The sequence below is a fragment of the Ahaetulla prasina genome, chromosome 3, assembly GCF_028640845.1.
Source record: "Ahaetulla prasina isolate Xishuangbanna chromosome 3, ASM2864084v1, whole genome shotgun sequence".
Lineage (NCBI taxonomy): Eukaryota > Metazoa > Chordata > Lepidosauria > Squamata > Colubridae > Ahaetulla > Ahaetulla prasina.
Window position 1 is genome coordinate 48,641,163 of NC_080541.1, and position 27,905 is coordinate 48,669,067.

The following is a 27,905-nucleotide window of genomic DNA, read 5'->3' on the forward strand; positions in this document are numbered from 1 at the left end:
ATTTTACATTGCTTTTGTTCATTTTTTGTGTAATGGAATATCTTCCTCTTTTTTTACTTGCACAAAGGGGAAAATACATCAGTTTTGCTCCTGAAGAACATATTTGTCATTTCTGTAGACATTATTTCTTATTGATTTATTACATATCAAAAGTATAATATCAAGTTTCTTCTTTGCTTAGCTATTTTAGCTTTCCGCTTTGGATGACACGATTTTAGTATGAATGATATACAGCCTGGTGGTTGGGAAAAAAAAAATTGATGATGCAGGAACAATAGTTTTAATTTCCTCCTTCCTTTTCCTCTCAATGTATGAGATTAAAATACAGAAGTCTAAGCTTCAGACCCTCTGTTTGCTTCATCTCTATTAAGAAGATATTTCTAAACATCCCAAACAAACAGATGTTAGATGTGATTGAACACTAACTAGGAATTAAAATGCTGACAAACCCATACTTTTGGCAGCACTCAGCAGGGCTTGTTGTCTGCAATCAGCTTTGCATTGTAAGGTTCTGGCTGTCATTTCTTTGATTTTTAAGCTAACAAATGTTTTGATATCAGTTCAGTTCTTTCCATTATATGTCCTCTGAACTCCCATCTGGAGCCAATGAATGGAGATCCAATAAAGATTTTTCTCCATTCACTTACATAATAGTAATCTGAAGCAGTGCCACTCTGTTAAAGACATCATCTTCAGCAGGTGCACAGCGATGTAAAGAATATGGCTACATATGGCTCAAAACCTTTATTGACATTTTCTTCCATAGCCTTTATTATGGTGCAAAATCCTAGTGAAAATAAAATTAAAATTGCATTTTCAAAGAAAGGACCAAGCTCTTTTCTTTGTTCTGCTGGATCTTTGTTACAGAGATAGATCACTTTTAAAAATAAAAATAGAATGTAAAAGGACAACAAAATTGTTTCTTACAGAACAGAAAATAGGATAGTAACATTGGTAATTAAGAAATTTGGAATCTGAATCTGAATGTAACTTAAAGAGGCTTATCTTAAATGTTATCAGTCTTACGTCTTATTATCTTGTGTATCAACTATTGCAGACAGGGCTGCTCTTGAAAACAACTTGGAAGCTTCGTCTGGTCCAGTATGCAATAACCAACAGTTGGCAAAATTTGCTTATGTAAATTAAGGAGGCTTTTATGGCTTACAGCTCCAATTCAAGGGAGAAAGTTAAAGTCATACGTATTATAGATCAGGGTCTGGATAGCTCTGTTATTTGAAAGAGAATAGATAGACAGTTTATTATATTTCATGTACATTCCTTGGGCAGCAAAATTTACAGATATTAGTTACACAAAATTTAATCATATCAGGGCCCAACATCTGCTCACAGGTATGTAGGTTTTCTGCTTTTGTACTGCACTGAAGGAATCTTCAATTTCTCAATATATTGGTCTTGGAATCTGAAACAAAGCTGCACCAATTCCCTTAAAATATAACTGAAACTCCTTTTTATCAAGTCTATATCACCTGAAAATTAATCCAAAGAAAACTAGATGGTTCCTTTGTACTACATGTAATATATACTTCATGTAATATATACTCTATTGTTGGCAATATATTCTATCTCAGAAGACATAATGTTTTTGAAGGTGGATCTCATTAATAGAGAGAGACATGGCATCCAGAAATGTGTGTATATTTTAAGCCAAACAACTGCTAAAATCAGTGAGAAAACCAGATCTAACTTACATAACATAACATCAGAGTTGGAAGGGACCTTGGAGGCCTTCTAGTCCAACCCCCTGCCCAGGCAGGAAACCCTACACCATCTCAGTCAGATGGTTATCCAACATTTTCTTAAAAATTTCCAGTGTTGGAGCATTCACAACTTCTGCAGGCAAGTCATTCCACTTATTAATTGTTCTAACTGTAAAACTTTTAGCAATAGCACTTAGACTTATACGCCACTTTACAGTGCTTTATAGCCCTCACTAAGTGGTTTACAGCATATTGCCCCCAAAATTTGAGTCCTCATTTTACCCACTTCGGAAGGATGGAAGGATGAGTCAACCTTGAGCTTGGTGAGATTTGAACTGCCAAATTGCAGACAGCCAGCAGTCAGCAGAAGTAGCCTGCAGTACTGCACTCTAACCATTAAGGCCACCATGGTTTTTGAATCTTAAATTGATGCTAATTTTAATATTATTGATTAAACAAATGTATTTATTTTACATTGCTTTTGTTCATTTTTTGTGTAATGGAATATCTTCCTCTTTTTTTACTTGCACAAAGGGGAAAATACATCAGTTTTGCTCCTGAAGAACATATTTGTCATTTCTGTAGACATTATTTCTTATTGATTTATTACATATCAAAAGTATAATATCAAGTTTCTTCTTTGCTTAGCTATTTTAGCTTTCCGCTTTGGATGACACGATTTTAGTATGAATGATATACAGCCTGGTGGTTGGGAAAAAAAAATTGATGATGCAGGAACAATAGTTTTAATTTCCTCCTTCCTTTTCCTCTCAATGTATGAGATTAAAATACAGAAGTCTAAGCTTCAGACCCTCTGTTTGCTTCATCTCTATTAAGAAGATATTTCTAAACATCCCAAACAAACAGATGTTAGATGTGATTGAACACTAACTAGGAATTAAAATGCTGACAAACCCATACTTTTGGCAGCACTCAGCAGGGCTTGTTGTCTGCAATCAGCTTTGCATTGTAAGGTTCTGGCTGTCATTTCTTTGATTTTTAAGCTAACAAATGTTTTGATATCAGTTCAGTTCTTTCCATTATATGTCCTCTGAACTCCCATCTGGAGCCAATGAATGGAGATCCAATAAAGATTTTTCTCCATTCACTTACATAATAGTAATCTGAAGCAGTGCCACTCTGTTAAAGACATCATCTTCAGCAGGTGCACAGCGATGTAAAGAATATGGCTACATATGGCTCAAAACCTTTATTGACATTTTCTTCCATAGCCTTTATTATGGTGCAAAATCCTAGTGAAAATAAAATTAAAATTGCATTTTCAAAGAAAGGACCAAGCTCTTTTCTTTGTTCTGCTGGATCTTTGTTACAGAGATAGATCACTTTTAAAAATAAAAATAGAATGTAAAAGGACAACAAAATTGTTTCTTACAGAACAGAAAATAGGATAGTAACATTGGTAATTAAGAAATTTGGAATCTGAATCTGAATGTAACTTAAAGAGGCTTATCTTAAATGTTATCAGTCTTACGTCTTATTATCTTGTGTATCAACTATTGCAGACAGGGCTGCTCTTGAAAACAACTTGGAAGCTTCGTCTGGTCCAGTATGCAATAACCAACAGTTGGCAAAATTTGCTTATGTAAATTAAGGAGGCTTTTATGGCTTACAGCTCCAATTCAAGGGAGAAAGTTAAAGTCATACGTATTATAGATCAGGGTCTGGATAGCTCTGTTATTTGAAAGAGAATAGATAGACAGTTTATTATATTTCATGTACATTCCTTGGGCAGCAAAATTTACAGATATTAGTTACACAAAATTTAATCATATCAGGGCCCAACATCTGCTCACAGGTATGTAGGTTTTCTGCTTTTGTACTGCACTGAAGGAATCTTCAATTTCTCAATATATTGGTCTTGGAATCTGAAACAAAGCTGCACCAATTCCCTTAAAATATAAGTGAAACTCCTTTTTATCAAGTCTATATTACCTGAAAATTAATCCAAAGAAAACTAGATGGTTCCTTTGTACTACATGTAATATATACTTCATGTAATATATACTCTATTGTTGGCAATATATTCTATCTCAGAAGACATAATGTTTTTGAAGGTGGATCTCATTAATAGAGAGAGACATGGCATCCAGAAATGTGTGTATATTTTAAGCCAAACAACTGCTAAAATCAGTTATTAAATGAGAAAACCAGATCTAACTTACTACCCTTACAAATATTTTATAATTGTCTTTTGGAACAGGCTTCCCAGGACCTCAAAGAATAAAGCAGCATCTTGAAGACAATGGTTTGAAGATGTTTATGGATCTCTGGATAAAAAAGAAGCTGGTACAGACCCCAGACCAAGGAAGAAGATTCTACTTCAAAGAATCCTTCTGGAAAGGGGAGGATTCCTACCTTTGCATTGAAGAAGCAGTGATGGGTGATGCTGATTAGAGACCCTCTGAGTGGAATTCAAATAGCAATCCATCATCCAGACAGCCTTTCAAGAGAAGCCTTTCTAGAGAAGCCTTTCTGGGGAACATACTTTGTAATATGATGGAGAGAGAGTCCAAAGATAGTTTAAGCCTATTGGCAGATATCCCTTTCTCTTCATTCATGTGGAAATAAATGATCCAACCAGACATAGTCTGGAAAATACTGCAAGGGATTGTAAAGAATTGGGCAGGGGTGAAGCACTGACAGTATCTGTAGAACATTGATTCTCCAAGATGGCGCCGACGAAGGCTGCCTCGGTGAAATGCTCTCTAATTGTTTCTTTATTTCTAATTGTTCTCTGTGACTCACTATGGATTTCCTACTCACGAGACCATCTGCTAAAAATTAAGGAACATTTCTTTAAGGAGCAGCTTTCTTTAATCTCACCCCCGCCTGTCTTTACAAACACGGAGGAGATTCTAACACAGGAGGAGGCAATTCCCACGGAGCCATGGATTACTAAAAAAACCAAACGACGGAAACGAAGGAAGAGAGGTAAGCGATCTGGGATCTTAATCAGGCTAAGAACTCGCATTAAAACTTCTCTGCCTTCAATTTTCCTAACAAATATATGCTCACTTGCAAATAAGATGGATGAAATACTCCTCTTAAACAAATACTATTCTGATTTTTGCAATTCAGCAGTCCTATGCTTCTCTGAAACCTGGTTAAATGAATCAATTGAAAATAGCAGCCTGAACATTCCAGGGTTTCAGATTGAACGATCAGACAGGATTCCAGAAACATCTGGTAAAAAGAAAGGAGGAGGCTTATGCCTATATATTAATAGAAACTGGTGTCAAGATTTTAATATAATTTACAAATTCTGTGACAACAATTTAGAGACTCTAATAATCAATTGCAAACCTTACTATTCGCTTCGTGAATTTTCCTCATTTCTTCTAATTGCTGTTTATGTCCCACCACAAGCCTGTGTAAACAAGGCATTACGAACTCTAGCTGACCAAATCATGGAGGCTGAAGCCAAACACCCTGATTCACTGGCCATTGTTTTGGGAGATCTAAACAAGGCAAACATAAGGAAAGAGCTACCAAAATACTTTCAGCATGTCAATTGTCCCACCAGAGGCAAGAATACTCTAGACCATTGCTACACAACACTAAAAGATGCCTATCGGTCTTTACCACATGCAGCTGTAGGACACTCTGATCATTGCATGATTCACCTTGTACCTGCTTACAGGCAAAGACTTAAAGCCACAAAACCAATAATTAAATCAGTGAAGACCTGGACGGAGGAATCAAAATTAAAGCTACAGGCATGTTTTGACTGCACTGATTGGAATATTTTTAAAGATACCTCTGTAGACCTGGATGAACTCACAGATACTGTAACATATGTCAGCTTCTGTGAAGACCTATGTCTACCTACAAGGAACTTGCGAATACACAGTAACAACAAACTTTGGTATACACCTAAACTTAAACAGCTACGACATTCCAAAGAGGAAGCCTACAGAAAAGGTGATAAAATGCTGTACAATCAGGCCAGAAATGCACTAACAAGGGAGATAAGAGCAGCAAAAAGAAGCTACTCTGAAAAGCTAAAGAATCAGTTTTCAGCAAATGAACCAGCAAACATGTGGAAAACTCTTAAAAATATCACCGGCTATGGCAAACCTCCTTCCCAGGCTGAAGGTAATCAACAACTGGCAGATGACCTGAATGAGTTTTACTGCAGGTTTGAAAGGAAACTACAGCCACCTATCTCCACAACCCCCATCTCAGACACACCAACAACAGCCAAGCCTCCTACAACTGACCCCATTTCATTGGGTTCACAACCCCTAGTGATCACAGAAAAGGAAGTGCAGGACCTATTTCACAGACAAAAGCCAGGAAAAGCTCCAGGCCCAGACAAGATAACTCCTTCTTGCTTAAAAGTCTGTGCTGACCAATTGGCCCCCATCTTCACCCATATTTTCAATAAATCACTAGAGATGTGTTATGTTCCTTCTTGCTTCAAATGCTCTACCATCATCCCAGTGCCGAAGAAGCCCACCATCAAGGAACTGAATGACTACAGACCAGTTGCTTTAACATCTGTAGTCATGAAAACCTTTGAAAGGCTAGTGCTTTCCTACCTGAAAACCATCACGGATCCGCTGTTAGACCCCTTGCAATTTGCATACCGAGCAAATAGATCAACAGATGATGCTGTTAATATGGCTCTGCACTACATCCTACAACATCTTGAGTCTCCAAAGACCTATGCAAGGGTCCTTTTTGTAGACTTTAGTTCAGCATTCAATACCATCATTCCAGACATTCTTCTAACTAAGCTAAACCAGCTACAGGTACCGGAACAGACTTGTAAGTGGATCACAAGCTTCCTAACAAACAGGAAGCAGCAGGTGAAGCTAAGCAAGATCACATCAAATATCTGTACAATTAGCACAGGGGCACCCCAAGGGGCCCTTCTCTTCTCTCTGTATACCAATGACTGCATCTCCAATGATCCATCTGTTAAGTTACTGAAGTTTGCAGATGACACAACAGTGATTGGTCTCATTCGAGACAATGACGAATCCGCATATAGACGAGAGGTCTAACGACTAACCTTGTGGTGCAACCAAAACAATCTGGAACTGAACACACTCAAAACCGTAGAAATGGTGGTAGACTTTAGGAGAAACCCTTCCATACTTCCACCTCTCACAATACTTGACAACACAGTATCAACAGTAGAAACCTTCAGATTTCTACGTTCTATCATATCGCAAGATCTCAAATGGACAGCTAATATCAAAAACATCATTAAAAAAGGACAACAAAGAATGTTCTTTCTGCGCCAACTCAGTAAGCTCAAACTGCCCAAGGAGCTGCTGATCCAATTCTACAGAGGAATTATTGAGTCTGTCATTTGCACCTCTATAACTGTCTGGTTCGGTTCTGCAACCCAACAAGAAAAACACAGACTTCAGAGGATAATTAGAACTGCAGAAAAAATAATTGCTATCAACCTGCCTTCCATTGAGGACCTGTATACTGCATGAATCAAGAAGAGGGCTGTGAAAATATTTGCAGATCACTCGCATCCTGGACATAAACTATTTCAACTCCTACCCTCAAAACGACGCTATAGAGCACTGCACACCAGAACAACTAGACACAAGAACAGTTTTTTGCCGAAGGCCATCACTCTGCTAAACAAATAATTCCCTCAACACTGTCAGACTATTTACTGAATCTGCACTACTATTAATCGTTTCATAGTTTCCATCACCAATCTCTTTCCACTTATGACTGTATGACTATAACTTGTTGCTGGCAATCCTTATGATTTATACTGATATATTGACCATCAATTGTGTTGTAAATGTTGTACCTTGATTAACGTATCTTTTCTTTTATGTACACTGAGAGCATATGCACCAAGACAAATTCCTTGTGTGTCCAATCACACTTGGCCAATAATAATAATAAAAAAACATTTAGCACATGTACATTTCTCTCCTTTCTGTTGAAAGCTGCAGTACAGGAAGAAAGGCTAACAACAGCAACAACAATAATAATAATAAAAATAAAAATAAAATAATAGCATTGAACAACAGACTACACAGATGGTGCCAATGAAGCAGTTTAGATGCAACAAATACCAAAAATAATTTTTAAAAGTTTCTTTCAACATATAAAAAGCAAGGAAAAAGGTCAGGGAAATGATCAGTCCACTAATGGGATGGCAAAAGCTGATGGGTAGAAGGAGAAAGTGGAACTGCTTAATTCATTGTTTGCATCTATCTTTATACAAATGGAAAAAACAACAACAGTTCAATCTATCAGTAGTAGTACTGTACTACTTAGGAATACAAGTCAAAATAGGCAAAAAACCCACCAAAGTTAAGAGAACACCTATCAACTCTAGGTGAAGAGCTGAGATGAGGGACTGCTGGCAAGAGATAGGTTGCCTCTCATGACAACTGGAAAACTAGTTCAGAACTGTGGTTCTGAACCTTGTGTGGAAGAAAAAAAAGAATGTCGAAAATGGTATGGCAACAAATAAAAAGAATAGGATGAGAAGAAGTGTACAGAATGTGAAGACATCCAACCATGGGCATGTAAATACAGGAAAGATAGATCATATTATGTGATCCAAGAATTCAATCTCTTGTAGAAGTGCATAGACTATGGGGAAAAACACGAGAAAAGACAAGACTTAATGCAGGATATCAACTGTGATTTTGTGAAAATTACTAGTATATTGGGATAAAACTAATGAATGTTGCAACTGAAAGCCATAATTTATTCAAATGAAAACATAAAAGGAATGATATATGAACAAAGGATATACTAGTATGGTGATACAAAAATCTAAGTATGAAGTCAAGAATATTTGGATATAAACACAAGAAAGGGGAAATAACAAAATATTATTTTTGTTATATTATTGTTGAGTGTTCCATATGTAGAAGAGACAAGGGAATCTACCTAGGCCCACCTAGACTTTCAAGGAAGACCAACAGTAATAAAGAGTTTCTTTGGCTAAGACAAAGAAGGGATAAGGAAAGAAAGTATGATCCAACTGGGAGTAGTGCATTTTAGGATAACATTGTTTTGGGTAGAATGCAGAGATTGTTAATTCCTACTTTGCTTTGGTCTTCTCTCTCACAGGAGACTGTGTTTGGATGAACTTAAGCTTAATACACTGAAAAAAGAAAGAATTGGAATCCAAAGTTAGGGAATGAGATATCATGTATTATCCTATCATGTATTGAGACTCCGGGCCAGCATCCAAGAGTTGTGAAAAAACTGATGCTTATTTTCTTGGAGTCTCTTTTTGTAATCTTTGAGAAATCAAGTAGAATGGGCCAAATAAATGTTATTCCTATAGTCAATAAGGGAAACAAGAAGATCAAGTTATTGAAGATAATGAGCTTGACTTCAATACTATGCAAAACTCTGAAGCAGATTAGTAAATAGTAAGTATGGGTGTAAAAGAGTGGAAGGAGACATAAATCATGTCAAACCAATTTGATTTTTTGCATAGAATGACCAATTGACCTTGCTATGGAAAAATGATAACTATAATACCTCAGGTTCAGCAAAGCATTCAACAAATTATTCCATGGGATTCTATTACAGAAGATGACAAATTATGGATTGGCTTATGCTGCCATTAGATGGATACAAAGCTCTCTGCCATTCCCAGTAAATGTATATCACTCAACATCAAGCTATATGAAATTTTATGTGGCGTACTGTGAAATTCTCTTACACTCTGTGCTGTTCAATGTGGAGTTATACAATATGATTAACACGTTTTCAGATGTGATGTGTTCCTTCTTGCTTTAAACACTCTACTATCATCCCAGTGCCGAAGAAGCCCACCATTAAGGAACTGAATGTCTACAGACCAGTTGCTCTAACATCTGTAGTCATGAAAACCTTTGAAAGGCTAGTGCTGTCCCACTTGAAAACCATCACGGATTTGCTGTTAGATCCCCTGCAATTTACATACCGAGCAAATAGATCAAGAGATGATGCTGTTAATATGGCTCTGCACTACATCCTACAACATCTTGAATCTCCAAAGACCTACGCAAGATCATCTTTGTAGACTTTAGTTCAGCATTCAATACCATCATTCCAGACACACTTCTAACTAAGCTAAACTACTACAGGTACTTGAACACACTTGTAAGTGGATCATAAACTTCCTAATAAGCAGGTGAAGCTAAGCAAAATCACATCAGATACTGTATAATTACAGGGCCCCCCAAGGCTGTGTGCTCTCCCCACTTCTCTCGGTATACCAATGACTTCTTCTCTAATGATCCATCTGTTAAACTACTGAAGTTCACAGATGACACAACAGTGATTGGTCTCATTTGAGACAATGATGAATCCACATACAGACAGGATGTTGAACCACTGGCCTTGTGGTGGGACTGGAACAATCTGGAACTGAACACATTCAAAACTGTAGAAATGGTAGTAAACTTTAGGAGAAACCCTTCCATACTTCCAACTCTCACAATATTAGAAAACACAGTATCAACAGTAGAGACCTCAAATTTCTAGGTTCTACCATATCGCAAGATCTAAAATGGGCAGCTAACATCAAAAACGTCATCAAAAAAGCATAACAAAGGATGTTCTTTCTGTGCCAACTCAAAGCTCAAACTGCCCAAGGAGCTGCTGATACAGTTCTACAGATGAATTATTGAGTCTATATCTATAACTGTCTGGTTTGGTTCTGCAAACCAACAAGAAAAACACAGACTTGAGGATAATTAGAACTGCAGAAAAAACAATTGCTACCAACCTGCCTTCCATTGAGGACCTGTATACTGCACAAGTCAAAAAGAGGGCATTCCTGGAATGCCATCACTCTACTAAACAAATAATTCTCTCAACACTGTCAAACTAGTTACTAAGTCTGCACTACTATTAATCTTCTCATCATTCCCACTACCCATCTTCTTCCACTTATGGCTGTATGACTGTAACTTTGTTGCTTGAATCCTTACAATTTATACTGATACTGTTTCCTGATTGCTTATTTATATCCTATGACTATCATTAAGTGTTGTACTTATGATTCTTGATGAATGTATCTTTTCTTTTATGTACACTGAGAGCATATGCACCAAGACAAATTCCCTGTGTGGCCAATAAAAAATTCTATTCTTCTTCTATTTTTCTAAATTTTCAGATGATACAAAAGGTAGTTATTCTATCAAAAATGTTAAAAGAAAATATCAACGAAGCCAGAAAAATGGTAAAAAACCAAGGTAAGTTTCAAAAGGGACAAATACAATATCCTATATGTGGATAGTAGAAAAAATATCTGAGACTCTTGATCACAAGATGAAGATGCGCCAACAGTATAATGCAGCTGCAGAAAAGCCAAGGGCAATGTTAGACCGAATCAATCACATTATAATGTCAAGATCAAGATTCATTATTCCTTTGTGTTATAACTTGAGCAGGCGACACCTAGAATATTGCCTAAATTCTGGTGTCACATTTTAGGATGGATATTTACAAATTAAGAGTATGTCAAAAAGGAGAGCAACCAAGAAAAAAGAGATAGTTGGAGGCACTGAATATTTTCATCTTTCAGAATGAAAGATAGTGGATAGGGTGATATGATAGAAGTGAATGATAGACGTCTTCTAATATTTGAATGGCTATCATGGGAAAAATGAAGCAAAATTGCTCAGAATTATTTCGGAAGAAAGACAATTTGGCTGAATATTAGGAAGGTTTTCCTCACACTAACTGCTGTTCAACAATGAAAACACCTTGGCAGGAGATGATAGCATCAATGTGTGTGAATTGAGTAACCATATATATGTGCTAAATAAATAAATACAGTAAATAAGAGTGTCCTTTGTTGAATGTTTTTAAGTAGAGACTGAAGGAGAGATTCCTGGGAATTTAGTGGTAATGAATTTCCTACACTGGGTAAGCTCAACCTTTTGTGGTGTTTCCAAATTGCAATGATAACTCAGTGAAAAGCCAGTCTTCATGCTTATAGCACTACATTTACAGAAGAATGGAAATACTGCAGACAATTGCACAGTGTGTGAGGAAATGGCTCTTCATTGGCATCTTCAGATAGTAGATCTGAATGGAGAAAGAACTGCTTGAATGTTGAATTGTATGCATTAGTCTGCCTAGTAAAATCTAACATGATAGTGTTCTCTTCATTGTAAAGGGTCTAACTGATGTTCATTGTTTCATAAATGTATTTTTGTAAGATAAATTAGATTCTGAGGTTCTGACAAAGAATATCTTTTTGATGACTAGCCTTCTCAACAGAAGAAAACAAGTTGCTGAAAAATAATTCTAATGCCACAATCCTCTGAAAACATTGAAAAGGATGTCTATTGATTACTGAACAATTGGCATAGCAATTGGCCTTTTCTTCTGAGGCTGCATTTAGCAAAAAAAGAAAACGAAAAGGCATTGCTTTGGTATTTAAAAATAAAATCTGCTGCAACAGGGCACAGCTGTGAAAAATTAAGCTTCATTTATGCAGTTCTATAGTGTTTCAGCCTTTTAAATATTATATTATCTGAAGATCTACAGAGATTTGTCATTATGTTCCATTCTTAAGTAAAAGACTGCCCTTTCTAAAGGATAAAACAAAATCACACTTAAAAGTTAGTTTAAAAATGTCTAGTGCTTAACTTCTCTAGAAATGTTGAATGTATATTCTTTTCTCCTGTATTTATGCATTCATATGTCAGGATAATATTATTAGTCTTTACCAACTTAATGTGTTATCTTTATATCCTATTTCTTTTTTGTGGGTTCAGGGTCACATTTATTCCATAATTTTTCTCCACAAAAGAACTCTGGGTGGAGAGATAGTGATTGACTATCATTCAATGAATTTCTGTGGTTTAACAGGGACTCGAATATGAGTTTCCCCAGTCTTACTTCAATGCCTGAAGCATTAAACAATGCTAGCAACTCTGAGAGAACTCCTTGAGTATGTTTCTAAAATTTTAAGCAATCTGTGAACAATAGTTACTATGCTAAGTTAAATGCTATGCAGTTGTGAATTATCTAAAACGGATTTAGACAGCTTGATCTTCTAACAAGAGAAGTTCCACTGCATATTAATCTAATCTATTGTTCTAAGGAAATGTAAGCTCTTTCATCCCTTAAAATTGATTTGACACGGTAGAAACATAGTATGCAACCCAAAGCAACTTCTTGAGTTGTGAGTGTTTAGAAAGAAAGAAAACTTATCTGCATCTAAGGGGAGCAAGAGACTATCAAAATAGTGGACTATTATCATGCCCAGGTTGGTTGGTGAGGAAAGAAAGTGAAACCAAGAGTTTAGCAGAAATTTCAGCCCTGCAGTTCTTTATTATTAGGAATTCTTCATCCTATGTAAATCAGTAGTGGGGATACTGGTTATGCAGGTGCCAATCAGATATAGTGAAAGATCCATTACTGTGAATCATCAGGAGAAGAATGAGCTTTGGCTTCAAAGATACATTCTGCATCAACTCTGCAAGTCCCAGTTTTTGGGGGCAACATCAGAAGCTTCTGACAAAAATGTTCCTCTCCACAATGTACTCTTTGCCATTGAGTAATGTGGTACCTGTCCAATTTTAACTATTATTTTTGATTATTGGAGTGTAATAAAAATATCAGTTTTAATTTGATAATTAATAGGGAAGAAAAGAGTTACTTCCTTATTATCCATAGAAAATCACCTGTGTAAGATTTGTTTGCCATTTATTGCAAATCTGCAGGTAGAGTAGTTCATGTCTAACAATGACATTAAGAACTTTGGAAAAAATGTCAATAGACATGACATAATTCCTCTACCCACCTTCCCCAAAATGAAATAGAATAAGTGTTTCAATATAGCCAGTTTGATGTAGATGGCAGGGGTGTCCAAACTTGGCAACTTTAAGACTTGTGAACTTCAACTCCCAGCTTTTCTGGCTGAGGAATTCTGGGAGTTGAAGTCCACAAGTCTTAAAATTGCCAAGTTTGGACACCTCTGTGTTAAGGTATAAGTCTAGAAACGAGATCTGGCTTTCTATTCTCACCTTAAGCATAAAGTCAGCTGGTTGACCTTGAGAAAATCACTTCCAACGGCAAACCATTTCTTTTAAAAATCTTGTTAAGAAAACTGCAGGGACTTGTCCTTCTTAGAGAACTGGACACAAGTGAACAGAAGACAAAGTACGGAAAACATGCAGCTAGGTTTTTTTGGAATACTTTTCAATCCCTTTATCAAGCTTAAGAGTCAGGGATACCTGAACAGGTGACAAATGAAATGTGTGTTGTGACATCAGACTTAAACCATGAGATTCAAATATTTGTGTACAATATCAGGGCTGAAATAGGAAAGGCCAGGATTTGTGCTATGGCATTTTAATGTACATTTCATTACCCTTTGATCATTACAGTTCACATTGGATTCCTATGATTGAAGGGTCTGAGATTTTCTTCTTTGTAACTATGTAACATGTTGCATCTTGATTTGCATGTACTTTGTCCCCATAAACTAATCATGGTGTTTGCACATCTGTTGTCTGTGTGTCTATGAGAGTCTAACCAGCTAATGCATGGATATAACATCTTTAGGTGTGCTTTTGCTTTCCCCTCTTGGAGCACCTAATGTGTTTGGGTGTATACATGCACAGGGAAGTGGTAGGCTGCAAATGCTGAACTCCTAGTCATGTGGTTTGGAGTGAGTCATGTGGTTTGGAGTGAGGACTCCAAATGGAATGGATGGAATGGAATGTTCCATGGAATGGAACAGTGAGCCACTTGCTGGTCAACTATCCAACTATTCCTCCATAGAGATGCACTGGGGAATTTTTCCCCTGGCTATTTCTTTTCTGCAGCCCTTTGGCTGATCTAGCCATTTTTAAACTTTGTTTTCTTCTTCAGTCACACCAAATTTGGTCCTATCTTGTTTTAAGAGAGTTATTCTGGTAGTAAATAGACAGACAGTGTCCTGAGCCCCATTGCATAAATTCTGTTAGTTAGAAAAAATGAAAGTGTTCCAACCTAGTAGGCCAGAATAACAAAAGAAGAGATTAGTATTTAAAAGTAATTTGGTCTTAAAAATAGTATACTATCTCACATATCAGTCTTTTATTTTACAAAGGTATATTTCGCAGCACCAGCATATATTTAATTACTGGTATATCCATTTGTAAAAAGACAACACAGATTTTAAAGGTAAAAGATACAAAATAATATAGAGCATTAAAGCAAAGGAACTGAATTTTGATAGAAATAGCATGACTACAAAAAAAAAATTCAATTTAATGATGTGTGCTAAAGCATTCTAAAATGCTAGAGTGAATTTCTATTTTTTAATTGATCCAAAAGCAGAATATATGATTTAAGAAACAGTACTCCCTTTATTTATGCTTTCTAATGTGTATGCAAAGTATTATATATAGAGAACAATCATTGACATTATCAGATTAATCATTAAAGGCAAGATTTAGCAATAGAATACAAACTTATACACAAACAGGCATGCATACATGTAAAACTGTCTACTTATTCTAATCAAAGGCCACCCTCTCAAGATATAGTTTTTAAAATCAGAACATTTCAAATGTCAGGTCTGATTTCAAACACTATTCTATGCAAATAGGAAGTGGGTGGAATGTCTTCTTTCAACTTATGCACATGTATTATAATGTTCCTGTGTATTATGTACATAAAAATGCAAATGGAGCCTCTGTGAACAGTTGGCTTACTTTTCTAAAGAAAAATTATCATTCAAAGAGTAACTTGGAAGAGAAAATAATCTCACTTTATCAAAAAGCTGATTTTTCCTAAAAATATTATAAATCCTCGCTCTTATCAAATTGAATAAAATCAATTGATACATATACCTGGCTGAATTACAAAGTTTCTGTATTACTGCTATTTGCTTGATGTTCATTGTTACAAATTCCAACTTGAAAGTTTGTGCCATTATCCTAGATCTTAGTTGTTTGTATTTTGAGACTCTAAGGAAGTTTATGGATTAATTTAATATAAAGAAGAATACATATTTTAAATACCTGCCTGCTTGGAAAGCCAGGACTTAGGGTTTGAAATATTTAATTAATTTCTAATACTTAGAAGAAAGCAGTTGTAGTGTATACTAGTTCATTTGTTTGAGTAATGGTGTTAGCCGGGATTGTTATGAGAATTCTATTTTCAAAACTCTGTTAGATAAACATTATAGATAATGTCTCTATATCGCTATATCTCTCTATATCTATTTCTCTCTATATCTATAGAGAGAAAAGGAGGGCGGGAGGGAGAGGGTGGGGGAAGAGAGAAACTTGACATGCCAACTTTTTCTTCCAAGAATTTTATGGGCTTGCAGATGGTTTATGAACAATAAATGGCTTATTTATGTTTTAGACTTTGTATAGAAGATAATTAGATCTGTAAATATGTTAAACTCATACATATTATGTCCAGTCTTCTATAAATCTGATGTAACTTTATCTCTGAAAAGTATTCTAAAGATCTTTAATTTGATTGCAATCTGATGAAGCAATGTTATTGTCCATGAAATTAAACTGTGAATCTAACCCAAGTTCCTACAGTCATAGATATAAATCTAGAAAAAAGGAATAGGGAAATCCTTACCTTGAAGGGCCTGAAGGGTGCGCGTCTGTACAACAATGCAGAGTTGGAGGACCAGTTGTGGGGCACTTTCCAGAAAAGTAGCAAGCAAATGCAGCATACTCACATCTGCGTACTCATAGACCATTTTCCAATAAAAACGCCACCTGTCATTCTCTCCACTCTGTCTACTCCGAATGCCCAAATATATAGTATGGAAATATCTAAAAAGAAAATTTGAGAATAAGGTTAAAATTGTAATATAGTATAAATATTAGCAAATTTAATACTCTACTTTTCTACAGATATGATAAATAGAAATGATTAAAATATATTTATTAAACAGAATCCATTAACTACATCTATAATTATGGATATATATACTGTTCAGCAAAAGGCTAGTTAGACTTAAGCAAATACTCTGACTACATAAACCAAGAAGCTCCACAAAAGGAACCAGGGATGACTTCTGGAAGAGGTTCAAAAAGTTGAGATGGTAGTCCTGCCTCTTTTTTCATATGGCATGATCCATGTGAAAAAAGGACATGGTTTCCATCACATGGTTGTGGCCTTGACTTTTTTGTTCCAAACCAATCTTTGTGGACACCTGGAAGGAAGCACTGAGCATGGACTGAAGTAGGTAAAAAGTCAAACAAATGGATTGATTAAATAAATGTGCAATTAAACAGTGTTAGTCATTGTAGTGCTATCAAGGGAAGTAGAAAAGAACAACACATTAAACTTCTTGAAGATCCTTATAAGCAGAGACTGCAATAGCAAACTAAAAACACGTGTATCGAAAAATCACCCACCCTACCAAGAACTGCACTAGCAAAGTAACAACCCACCATCCCACAAGAGAAGCTATATAAGAACACTATTTAGACAAACACAATGCAGCAACCCTGAACATCCGAAAGAGGAAAGAAATCATCTATACAACATTTTCCAACACAATGGATATCCATGTAATTTCATCAATAAGTGTCTGACCACTGAACTCAATATAGGACAACCAACACAAGCTTGGATAAAAGGATAACACTGCCATATATCAAAAACATTTCAGAAACCACCAACAGACTATTGCAAGCACATGGCATCAATATACCACACACACCAATTAAAGCCCTCCAAAACATTCTAAGTAAACCAAAAGACCCAGCAGCTGTAGAAGAAAAAAAACAGGAGTCATCTACAACATACAGTATAAGAATTACACTGCAATTAGATAAGACAAACAAGCAGAATACTAGCAGAACACATCCATGAAACCTTGGAGTATCTATGTTCCCAGTTTGAGTAATGCAAGAAAATAACCAAGCTTAGAGAGCACCAAGGACCCCTCAGAAGCAATATATTAGAACTGGTTGGATATTTATTTTTATTTATTAATTTTTTATGCAGCTCATCTCCCTTATAAGGTAACTCTGGGTGGCATGATTTGATTTGTAGCCAAATGATGTTGAATTACCAAATGAACATTTTAAAAGGTTTTTTTTTGGGGGGGGGGAACACATGTTATAAAAGGATAGATTCTAATTTAAACCAAGAAAAGAAGAACAGTTTAATAGTGGAAAGAGTTGATCACTGGACTTATTTAAGCACAGCCTACATAGCCATATGTCTGAGGTGCTATAATTTGAATTTCTTCTCTGAGCAGGGGATTGATCTTACCTAAATTATGCCTTCCAACTCTGTGATCTTATGTATATTACTTCAGAGAATTTTTCAAAGAAGATTCATGATTTCAAGTAAGAACACCATTCAGAAATACATGCAAGTCAGATGGGTAGCTAAATAAATTCAATAAACAAACCCTACTAAACTATGGAAGTAATTTTCACTCCAATTCTAAATGGCTAATAAAATTACCACCGTTACTATTTCTTTAAGAGCAGTTCCACATAGCAAGTTCTAGGGGCATGTTGAAAATCTTCCAATTAGTGAGGATTGACAGACTATGAATATTATTCATTACTTTGAATAATATTGTAACTTTTACTAGTACTAGTATTGAGTGGTGTCATCAGCAAGCATATGACTGCAGCCATAATCATTCTATATATACAAAGAACATTTCTATCACCAGTCAAGTCTGAAATATTTATATAACTATTGACAGCATATATTGGATTGGGGTTATTCAAACTGTGCTTTGAGGAATCTTTGAGGTTTTGTGGCATTCCCTGAAAAAGAGGGACAATCCCACCCCTTTAAATGAACCAATTTTCTACAATTCAAACTTTGATCAGAGATTTCAGAATTTTGCTTTTTTTTTTGTTAACAGCTAGCAAGTTTTACTGGCTGAAAAAGTTTGAAATTTCTATAGAAGATGAAACATGTCCTACTTTTCAAATCAAGATTCACAACTGTCTTCTGAATGATTTGCTGGGAATATTCCAAAAGTGGGTGAGGGAAAGAGAAAGGGCCGGAATAGCTCAGGCTGTGTTATTAGAACACAGTAGCCTGCAATTACTGCAGGTTCAAGCCCGGCCCAAGGTTGACTCAGCCTTCCATCCTTTATAAGGTAGGTAAAATGAGGACCCAGATTGTTGGGGGGGCAATAAGTTGACTTTGTAAAAATATACAAATAGAATGAGACTATTGCCTTATACACTGTAAGCCGCCCTGAGTCTTCGGAGAAGGGCGGGATATAAATGTAAACAAAACAAAAAAAAGAAATAGATGGGAATGAGATGAAAACATTAGAGGTCAATTTAATATATCAGATATCTTATCATTTTCCTTTAGTTGTTCTATTTTCATATCAAATTATGTATAGCGAAGGCAGAAAAATCTATCTTGCCTTTTAGTTAAGTGTAAAATAAGCAGCATATAGGAATAAAATATATATTCTATGAAGATAAATAAGATAGGAGCAATATTTGAATTTTTTGGCATAAAAGAAAAATGCTGATTTCATGCCTTCTATATTCTGATACTTATGAAAGTTACCTAAGTATGCCATTTGCTATATTATATTCAAACATTTATAAAAAGATAAGGGATAAAAAGCTAATGACTGATAAAGGAGAGATTGTCTGATTTGCTTTCTATATCAAATAATACATTAAGCAATTTAGCTAAACAATAAACAGGCACTCTTTGTGTCATCTTTAAAGAACAGAGAATAAAAATCTGTATAGTTAGGATTTAGAAATAACATAAAACAAACTGCAATTCAGGTAAGTTTTTTCTTGTTGCCTAGTTACCAGAAAAATTCACTATATTTTTAGCTCAACAGAAGTTATTGTTTATACAAACATTCATGGAACTATTTTTTTTCCTGAAATGTTTGCTTATCTGTTTTAACCAAATACAAAAGTGTGGGGGGACATTAGTTTTCTTATAAACATTAGTTTGTTTTTGTATTAGGGATATATGACATTTTGTTCCAAACTTGGATATCCATAAAAAATATTTTTTACTAATACTCAACTTGCATGAGCATATCAAGTTTGCTATTATAAAGTTTAATCTAAATTGATTTTATTATAAAGTTGCAATTTTAAAGATCAGTTCTTTCAAATATGTTGGAGTTTGATAATTTTTAAAATAAATTGGGCACTGAATATGTTCTGAAACAAAAAATAATGTAACATCTGAATAACTAGAAAGCAAAAAGCAAAGTGTCGAACTAAATTACCAGATATACTCATGTGTAAGCTATCCATGGATAAACTGACCTTTGAATTTTTAAACCAAATACGATGGTTTTGTTTGAAATGGTATAGGATTTTCTGTAGGGGGTTGAACTAGAAGACTTCCAAGGTTCCTTCCAATTCTGTTCTGTTATTCTTTAGCGGTTTTTTATCCAAGAAAAGTGGATATCTTTGATGGTTAATTTATGAAATGGAATCCTAAGTAAAATAAAAGGAAACATACCATGTTTCCCTGAAAATGAGACCCTGTCTTATATTTTTTTGAACCCTGAAATAAGTGTTTGGCCTTATTGCCCGATTGGGGTTTTTTTTAATCAGGGGATGTCTTATTTTGGGGAAGCAGGGTAGGTAGCTGAGATGTTGCTTAAACATGTACAATCAAGATAATATTAATAGAGCAACAAAAGATCAATTCCTAATTGAAAAGATGACTGTGGAAAATTGCAAGAGAAAGAAAACTAATTTGAATGTACTTGGATTGATTGCAAGAACACGTTCAACTCCCTGTTACATGATTGGATTATCAAGTTCCTTAGAAGTAACGGGAATCAGTAGAAACATCAGCTTTGTGCAAAGATCAATAGCACAAGGGAGGACATGGTTGATGCTGGTCAATAGTGATAGACTGGGAGAGTGGACTAACAAGAGTGGAATATTTCTAGGAAATTCACTGCTATCACTCCTGTTTGTCATTGCACTGATTCTTCTACCAACAATACTAACCAAGTCAGGCCATGGCTATCAAACATAAAAAAACATCTTCCAGGCTATCCCACTTCCTTTAAATATATGATCTGATGCTGTATGGGAAAACACATTTGAAATAGAATCAATCCTGCCCATGTATGCACCCAAAATATTGCAACAGAGTTTGAATTAGACAAATGTGCCACCTTCATGACCAGAGGAAAAATAGTGAAAAGTCCCCTATGGAGAGAATATTGAGGGTCTAGATGAAGACAATACCTACAAATAATTGATACTACATCAATTAAACTTGAAATCAAGAAGAAAGTTAGAAGTGAATACATTGTAAGAGTGAAGAAGGTCTTAAAGGCCAAACTCGGTGGAAGAAATACCAACAACTAGGCAATTTCAGTATTAGGTGAACAGCTGGAATAGTGGACTGGATTAAAATAGAACTAAAAGACCTGAATAGATCACAAAAATAAGGAAAATTAATCATGTCCTTCATCCATCCATGTCCTTCAGACGCTGGTAGACTACTTATCAAGAAACATGAATTATTGCAAGTACATCAAATAGTTGGAGAAGAAACGGCCATTGGAAGAATATCTGAAGACAGTGAAGAAGATGCAGTGAAGCTAATACACCATGAAGGCTTACTGAATACCAACAAGACAAAACTGACCTATAAAGAAAAATCAAATAAAGAATAGAAAGCAGACATGGCAAGGCAAAGAATGACATGGCCAGTACACAGTAAATTTCCTTGCAAATGTTTTGTAGTATCTTCTAAAAATTAATCCAATAAACCTTTTCTTATATCTTTCTACTTTATTTCACACTGAAAGATCCATAGCTTTTCCATAAAAGTAATCAAGTCTGGGAAAAATAAATACATATTGCATGAATGAATAGTATAATAAAAGGAAGTAAAATCCAGTAGCCTAAGGTTCTGTGTATTTATACATTCCTCAGAGAATAATAGGAGTCAGTAATCCAAGCAGGAAATTACCTGGAGATTGAGAATCACTGCGATCATCTATATAATCAGCCTACATGTGTTTATTTATTCTTAATAATTCATATTATACCTTCTGTCATGAAAAACAGTATGGAGCCAGAGACTATTTCACATGAAGTCTTGTATAAAATATGCATCTTCCGTAACAGACTAGTTCTGTTAAAGAATCCCACCTAACAAGTTCAGATGAGTGGGTTGTGGAACAGCAAATCCTCCTCCTAGGGAATTTACATTTATTGCATTCACTCAGGGGACTGTTCCTATTAAGAGAATGTTCAAACACGTCTGAGTACTATTTAGTGAAAGATTTGTCTGCTAGGCAGAGGGTTTAGTACTTAGCTCTTAAAAGTCTGGATTTACAAGCAAATATCTCCTCATCCCCCTTGAGAGAGACTTGCATTTTAAAAACTACATGGCAGAGAGATCTAGCCTTAACTTTAACTTACAGGGCAGAATTTGGCCATCTGAATTTGTGTAGTATTTAATTTTTAGACAAGAAAGTATAATGTTAAAAATAAATCAAATAATTTAATAAATCAAATGCATGTTTACTCCGAAGATGTACAATAGCCTCCCCAAACATTTGCAATTAATTTGCAATAATCAGTATTGTAGCTTTTTATAGGACTCTTTGGAAATAGTCTAGGTCGGTGGTTCTTAAGCAGTCATCCCCAGAGTGTTGGGGAGGGTACAATATTGCAAAGGCTTGAAGAAATGTTATGATTTAAATCTCGAGTTAAGTCTTGGTCCACGGCCACAAAAGGTATTTAAAGGGGATAAATAATGAAGAAAAGGTTGAAAACCACTGGTCTAAGCAATTAGACACTAGGTTAGAAACCGGGAAACTGGGAGTTTTAGTTCCACCTTAGGCAATGAAAGCTGGCAGGGTGACTTTGAGCCAGTCACAATCTCTTAGCCCAACTCTCTTCAAAGGGCTGTGACACAGGAATGAAGGAGCATTAGGACATTTGCCATCTTGTGTTATTTATAAAAGTAATAAAGGGATGATAAAAATATATAAAAACAATCATTGAAATATTTTTTAAATGTACAAAGGCAATCCAATAAATCTTAGTAAAAGTTACACCAATAAGCATTTTAGTCTTTCCAATATTTCTGATAATTCTAAGGTAGGAAAGACCTTAATGTCACAAAAGATGGATTTATGTTTAAGAAGTTAGGAATTTTGCATAAGAATGTTGCTACTTTAGTTTAATTATTTGATTACAGTTTTATGTTGCCTCAGTCTAGCATGGCTGTTGGCCCGTGGCTCTGGAACAGCATGCGGCTCTTTCACCCCTCTGCTGTGGCTCCCTGTAGCCCTGTCGCGGCAGAGGGATGAAAGAGCTGTTGCCCTTGTGGTGGTGATGAGCGGAGTCTTAGTGTGGGAGAGAAGCGCCCCTGTATTAGCCTTTGTGCAGCAACAGGATTCCGCTTTCTTTGTGGAATCTGCTTTTGCCACCAGCAAAGAGGGATGGGAGAGAATGGTGGGGGTGGATCTTGTGGGGTGGGGACCATTCCTCAAGCCTGGCCTTCCTTCTCCCTCATCAGCAGGGCCAAGAGAAAGAAGGGGGCAGCATGGGAAGCGCTACCCTCCCCCGGCCTAGTGCCGAGCACAAAAGCCCAACAGGAGGGGGGCAGTTGTACCGGCAGAAGCACCCCCATTGGCGAGTCAGCTGGTGGAGAGGCCTGGCCTGGCTTTTGCAGCTGTCCCCTGTTTGGCACCTCCAGACATGAGCTGCCACCTTTAAAATGTGCTGCACCTTTGAGGAAGGCGGGCAGCAATGGCTGGGGCCATGGGGGTGGGGGAAGGTGAGGCATCAGGGCTGATCCTCTCCTCCTTAGCAAGCCAGGCATGGAGAAGCACAGAGAGTTGCGGGCTGTGCACTGGAGGCTCAGAAGGTGCCCTCTGACGTCATCCCAACATGCATTTCCAGCGTGCGCTCCTCTATCCTGAAGTGAAATTGAGTGGGGGGTAGGTAGCAGGGGAAAGGTAGGGGGCTTCTAGGAGGAGAAGCCTATTTGGCTTTCCTTTTGGCTTGGGGTGGGGGGAAGACCCCCTCCATGGCCTGTCCACTGCTCTTCTAGAGCCTTGCACAGCACAGTGAAAACGCACTTCACAATGGGCGAGACTGGGTTCCCCCTCCTCCTGAAGCCCATTACGACGCAGAGCCACAATGCAACCCTGCCCCACTTGCCCATCAACTCTCTTTCAGAGAGTTAAAAGAGGGGAGCAGGTCGCGCATCCAGCACCAGCAAAGGCCAGAAGTTGCCGTTTCCTGCTGCAGTCGGACAGTGAGAGAGAGAGAGAGACACACACAGAGAAACAAATTCAGCTCAATTCAACTCTGCCTGCTCCCTTCTATCCTTCTTTGCCCAGTTTTGCAAGGATTCGGAGGATGCTGTCTTGGTAATGGGGGGGAGGGTTGTCCCGTACTTTACTTGCCAAGCTTCTTTGGGGCACCCAGGGACTATATTTTCTGGTTAGTTTTCACTGAGTTCCTGGATGTGCCTGTGTGCCTGTGTGAGTGTGCTGTTGCTTGGGATGAGGCTTCATCTGTGTGCGGCAATCTAAGGTGGCAACCTCATGGCGCTGTGATGTAACAGCTTGACAGTCACTTCTTTTGCAATGCAAGATTTATTTTTGTATCTTTCCAGAGGCAGAGGGAACGTGGCCGAATTTCTTTACAGTTATTCCCTGGGTGTATGGGTTGGGAAGTGGAAGAGAGCAGGAGGGAGAAAGAAAGAAATAGAGAGAGAGAGAGAGAGACAGAGACACACACAGAGACAGACAGACAGACAGACAGAGAGCCATGGAGAGAGAGAGAGAGAGAGATTGGCCATGGCCACCCAGGTTTTGTGGCTCCCGGTGTTTTCTTTTCTGTGGGAAATGGATCTAAATGGCTCTTTGAGTGTTTAAGGTTGCAGACCCCTGCACTAAGCAAATAGCATTCACTAGGGCATTCCTTTCAATGTGTATTCTCTAGTGTATGCCTGTTGATTCTCTTGTAATCTCTTTTTCAATTAGTGTAAATACCAACAATTTCCCCTTTCTAGTTATCTCAAGACTGAGGTTAGGATTCCAAAGGTAGGGAGCTTTCTTGTGAGTTGAACTCAGGAATATAACCTTCCTTTCCACTTGGACTCAGCTGGTTGTTTGGAGTCATATCTAATCTGACACTAAGTATTCAGGAGTAATTTCTTAATAAACTTTTTCCAATATTTATTAACAGCCAAATGTCTCCCTTTAGTGCCTGTTCTGCTAATTCTAAATTAAGCATTGACATGCAGCTTAATGGAATTACATTTGAAAGCCATATATAGAATGATAAATTGTGCTGTAGAAGTTAGAAACAGATGCAGTTTGAATGTATGGAATATATGGAAGAGGATTGTATCCTTCCAGTTCTGATTGCTTTTCTATTTAAAAGTCTTTCTGTGTCTGATATCCAGGCTTTCTAATTATATCTTTCAGTCCAGATGACTGATCTGGATCTCAAGCTAAATCTCCAAGGGTGACCATTTCAAAATGAATATTTATAACTCCCATTCATCATCTAACTATGCATACATGTGATACCCATCATTGTAAGACTTTGAATTACTGTTATTAGATCATTGAATCATAATTAATATTAGGATAGCTTGGATCCTTGGCTATAGGATTCTGATATATTAATATCTTCAGAACTGATATATAATAAGTAAAAATATGTAATACGCTCTTCAAGCTCTATCTTGAATTGAAAAAACAATCACTACCAACCTGCCTTCCATTGAGGACCTGCATACTGCATGAGTCAAAAAAGGGCTGTGAAAATATTTACAAACCCTCACACCCTGGACATAAACTGTTTCAACTCCTACTCTCAAAATAACCCTATACAGCACTGCACACCAGAACAACAAGACCCAAGAACAGTTTTTTCCCGAACGCCAACACTTTGCTAAACAAATAATTCCCTCAATACTGTCAAACTATTTGCTAAGGCTGCATTACTATTAATATTCTCATCATTCCTATCACCCATCTCCTTCCACTAATGACTGTATGACTGTAACTTTGTTGCTGGTATCGTTACAATTTATATTGACTGTTTTCTAATATGATTTGATTGCTTACTTGTACTCTATGATTATCATTAAGTACAACATTAAGTGTTGTACCTTATGATTCTTGACGAACATGTCTTTTCTTTTATGTACACTGAGAGCATATGCACTAAGACAAATTCCTTGTGTGTCCAGTCACACTTGGCCAATAAAATTCTATTCTATTCTATTCTATTCTATTCTATTCTATTCTATTCTATTCTATTCTATTCTATTCTAGGTTCTATTCTGTGTTCTATACACACAGTAACAAACATTTTTAAAAGAAAAAGTGATGCAATCCTTAAAGAGAAAGCCCTATGAAATAATCCCTTTTTCAAAGGTTTCCTGAAAGTCACAAGGAGGAAAGGGGAGAGAGAGTTTTGATCTTATAGACAGGTCATTCCAAAGCATCAATGTTGCAACAAAACAAATAAACAAAAATGTCTTTGAGCCATGGCTCCCCTCATTTTTTAGAAGTGTAGGAGTACAAGCAATTGTTCCCTACAAGTTCTAATGGGTCGGACCAATTACGATTGGAACAAACAGTCTTGCAAGTATGCAGGTGCCAAGCCATGAATGTTTTTATAGGTCAATACCATCACCTTAAATTGTACCCAGAAACCAACAGATAATTAGTGTAGGACTCACAAAATTCATTTTATGTGCTCTCATTGCCAGGAGCTCTTAAATATGTTGACTGCTGCATCCTAGATCAGCTGCAGTTTCTTTAATTGCTCTCCTTTAAGACTGTCCTATCAACTGATTGCAGCAATCCATTCTGGTACTTATGAGAACTTGACTTATTATAGCCATTTCATTATATATCGTTAAAATTGCGATTGTGCAGCAGATGAAGCTGGGTTACCCCAAATCATGGACTAACTTCTTCATGTGTATCCACTAGCTACTGGCCTGAAATGACTGAGCAAATTTAAACACACCTTCCAAATTGACCACTATTTAAAATCGCAATTGCCAAAACATCTCAGGGAGACATTTACCCGAGCAAGATTTGAACAGCTTGATACAATGGTTAGATTTGGGAGATTCCATTCTATCCCATACAATGTACGTACATTTATCTGTGGAACTGAAGATCTGACTCATGTATTATTCAATTGCTGTTTATATAAGGCGGTGAGAGATAAGTACCTTGATCCACATATTAAACCTATGGCCCAGTGGGAGGCCCATATTAAAAAAAAATACCTCACGTGTAGCCAGAATCTGAAAATGACATTTAATATAGCACAATTTTTGACTAAAATGATCCGACTGAGATTGGCGTATGTGAGCCTGATTTGGGTAGATTGTAGGGTTGATAAAGAAATATAATTTTACATTATTTTATTCCATCCAGATCCTGCCATTCACCAGGTAGCGGGAAAAGACATCAGCAGGACCCTTTAGGGTAGTGATGAAAAAGTGGGTATCACCAGCATAGTGATGATACTGCACCCAACTCTTGTATGACTTTATTCAAGGCTTTCATATAGATTGTAAAGAGCAAGGGAGAGAGGAATGACTTTAGCAGCACTTCACATATCAGAGTCTGTCAGGCTAATTTATTATCTCTCCCTAACTCACTGACAAAAATTGCCTGGATTTGAAAAGAAGGGGAGGACTATAATTTGTGGGAAATTATTGTTAGGGAAAATTTAGCGTATGATTGTTTTCTTTTTGAACTATACCTTGTGTTTGCTCTGGGAAGTCGGGGGGGGGGGGTTGGAGGGAGGGGGGAGGGGACAGAGGGGGGGAAAAGGGGGTTAAAATTTTTTGTAAAAACTTTTTCAATAAAAAAAAAATTGCCTGCTAAAGAAGGAGCAGAACCACTTCAAACCAGGTAAGGGGTGTGCATAAGTACACTAGTGTGCCTACCATCGCTGTCCTAATGTTTTCTTTTATTCGTATCCTTTACATGTATTTATATGTTTACACTTGCAGCTGTCATAAAATACATGCTTGACTAAATAAATAAATAAATAAATAAAAATAAAAATGTCTCCAATCCCTATAGGTAGTTCAGTAAAGTAGTTGGTTCACATAGTACAAAAATGCAAAAAAGTCAAAAGAATGAGGAGAGATACACTATTATCATTTAGGTACTAAATGAGAGAATACCAGAGGTGGGATTCAAATAATTTAACAACCGGTTCTCTGCCCTAATGGTTTCTTCCA

At 36.6% G+C, this 27,905-nt stretch overlaps 1 protein-coding gene across 1 annotated transcript in view; it reads right to left on the reverse strand.

The window, feature by feature from the left end:
* Window positions 1-27,905, reverse strand: part of XKR4 (XK related 4) — a 91,185-nt gene that overhangs the window by 12,552 nt on the left and 50,728 nt on the right. The window contains exon 2 of the mRNA XM_058176815.1: window positions 16,284-16,483. Coding sequence (XP_058032798.1) covers window positions 16,284-16,483 — 200 coding nt within the window. The remainder of the gene's footprint in view (window positions 1-16,283; window positions 16,484-27,905) is intronic.